Source organism: Nannobrachium achirus (genome assembly GCF_963921795.1).
Source record: "Nannobrachium achirus genome assembly, chromosome: 9".
In the NCBI taxonomy this organism is placed as follows: domain Eukaryota; kingdom Metazoa; phylum Chordata; class Actinopteri; order Myctophiformes; family Myctophidae; genus Nannobrachium; species Nannobrachium achirus.
This window is the reverse complement of record NC_137818.1, coordinates 23,960,238-23,962,737: the sequence shown is the minus strand read 5'-3', so window position 1 is coordinate 23,962,737 and position 2,500 is coordinate 23,960,238. Positions and strand designations below refer to the sequence as shown.

At 44.4% G+C, this 2,500-nt stretch overlaps 1 protein-coding gene across 1 annotated transcript in view; it reads right to left on the bottom strand.

Annotated features, from left to right (window-relative positions):
- celsr3 (cadherin, EGF LAG seven-pass G-type receptor 3) overlaps window positions 1-2,500 on the bottom strand; it is a gene marked incomplete at its 5' end in the record, with an annotated part of 135,072 nt that overhangs the window by 62,568 nt on the left and 70,004 nt on the right. The window contains 3 exons of the mRNA XM_080732630.1: window positions 105-274; window positions 977-1,102; window positions 1,547-1,710. Of these exons, the coding sequence (XP_080588756.1) occupies window positions 105-274; window positions 977-1,102; window positions 1,547-1,710 (460 nt within the window). The remainder of the gene's footprint in view (window positions 1-104; window positions 275-976; window positions 1,103-1,546; window positions 1,711-2,500) is intronic.

Sequence of the window (2,500 nt, the reverse complement as noted above, 5' to 3'; positions counted from 1 at the left end):
AAAGTGTGTGAAGGGTGTACTGTGTGCACACACACACATATACGTGCACGTGCATGCGCACACCAACTCCTCCCCAGAACACTATACAGTCCATGAACACTGACCTGAAACAGCAGGCTGGTGTACTGTCCAGCCTGCGCCTGTAGCAGAGTTCCATCCCTGGCTCTGGTTCTGAAGGTCAGGCCCAGGTACCAGGGAGTAGAGATGGTCACTTCATTCTTCAGGTCCCACCACAGCACACTGTTGCCCAGGAACCGATGGGGGTGGGGCATCGCTGAAGGGGGCGGGGACAACAGAACCCGAATTAGAACCCATGGATGTGGGTGGAAAGGACTGGCAGTAGGAGAAGACATGTATGCAAGACGGCCTGAATACAATGGAACCAAGTCTTACAAATGTAAACGTTTTAGTGAATACCAATGACGACGTAGTAATTCACAACCCTGGAGTCCATCATGAATGTCAATTTCAATGATAAATCATGCTAAACATGTCCTTGTGCTAATATTGATGCTCTTGAAATTCAATTGTCATTAGGGATGGGACGATAAGCGATATTATCGTCTATCATGATAAAAGAAAAACACTCACGATAATAGTATCATGGAGATTTAATTTATCGTGATATCGTCCTCCGTCATGCACTGGGATCAATTCACCTTTTATTTGCCGAGCTGCATATCCAGTACCAACCGTCTAGGTAAAAGGTACTTGATACAGTCTTTTTTTCACTCTCTACCAAATCTCTTTGCCAAAAAATTGTAGATCGGCTATTTTTTGGCAAACGTTCCAGGACAATGGATGCTGGGGATATTTTGATTATTGCAATAATATCGTAAATGGCGATTTCTTTGGTCACAATAATCGGGATATGAAAATGTCATATCGTCCCATCCCTAATATTGATGCTCTTGAAATTCAATTGTCATGTCCAAATATTGGCCCTGAGTCACAACGCTACGACGTAGCCCCTCACCGTGGCTGCAGTCCTTGCCTCCGAACCCTGGTGGGCAGTCACAGGAGAAGGTCTCCCAGCTCACACTGCAGGTCCCTCCGTTCTGACAGGGGTTCGATTTGCAGAAGGGCAGCTTGGCACTGCAGCCTGTCAAAGGGCAGAGAACACAATGGCACCGTAGGTGTCACGTGAAAGCACGTAGAACCAGAGCGAGGAAGCCCAACATCTTCATCTTTCTACTTCAGGAAGTCATTAAGTGCATCGTCATCAACTGCATAGCTTTTTAAATCCCTATTTAAGAAACACTTGACATCAATTCAGGTTCTTAACATAATCATTATACCTCATTAACAGCTCCCCAACAGCCACAGCACGTTTCTCAACACAGCTTCAGCCTTTTATGCAAAATATTCATTTTACTGTAATACGTGACTTTCACAGAGCAAAGATAAATGCAGAGAAAGGCCTGTAAAGCACAGATACTGTATCAGCATGTATTCAGGTGTTATTACGTGGTTACGTGGTTGAGATTAACCTGCAATAATTGACTTAGTAACTTCCAATAAGCCAACACTTGTCCCCTACACTAACCAGGCAATGTTCCATTGTTGGCGATGAAGCCCGCCAGGTCGAGGGGCTTGTTGTCAATGTGCAGGTCTTTCATACAGCCAATGAACTCCCGGGCACCAAAGGGGAAGTTGTCAGGTACATTGGGAACCCCGCCCAGGAACAAGGGGCCAGTCAAATCCAGAGATCTGGAGAGAGATAGAGAGAAAGAGGCTTAGAATTGAGTGTAATACCCTTATTATATTTTGCTCATCACTGTAGCCACGAGGGTCTGCGGACAAAGGACATCGTTTGTGTCAGCAGATGTGCACGCAATCATGAAAAGTAGCAACATGGGCTGCACATAATAACAATAATAACCTTCTTAAAAAAATGTAAGGACTTGTGCCATGGCCAGAGGCAGAAGTGAAAGTACTCTAATAGTCTAGTTGTCTTCTTAAATCAGGCTTTTATAATGTTCTGCTAATACCATTTAACAAACCTGCCAACAAATATCACCTCAGGTTCAAGTCTTTCAACTCCTCAAACTCTCCTCAGACAGAGTGTTGTTCTTTAGCACGTGTGTGGTCAGCATAATGTGTGTGAGACTGGACATGATGACATTTACATCATGGAGACCCTTGCCACTATGCAGACGTGTGTGAAATGTTGACTAGGTCAGACAGAATAAGAGAAAACAGTGCTTTGGAAGTCTGACGCTCAGTACTTTGTACAAGAGAGAGAGACAGACAAGCCAGCTTTATACAGTACTTTGTCGTACAACAGTGACCTGTACCAAAACTATTTGACCTACAAACTCACGGCACACCAAGGTTGTGCCACGTTGTGAGTTTGTATGTCTGCCATTTTCGGCACATGACCGTACAACAGAGCATAAATTAGGCAACAGACACTGCAACGGGAAACTAGAAGTTCCCCTCGGACAGATAGAAAGAAAGGTATAGAAATAGAATGAAAGAAAAATGGCCACAGGAAACA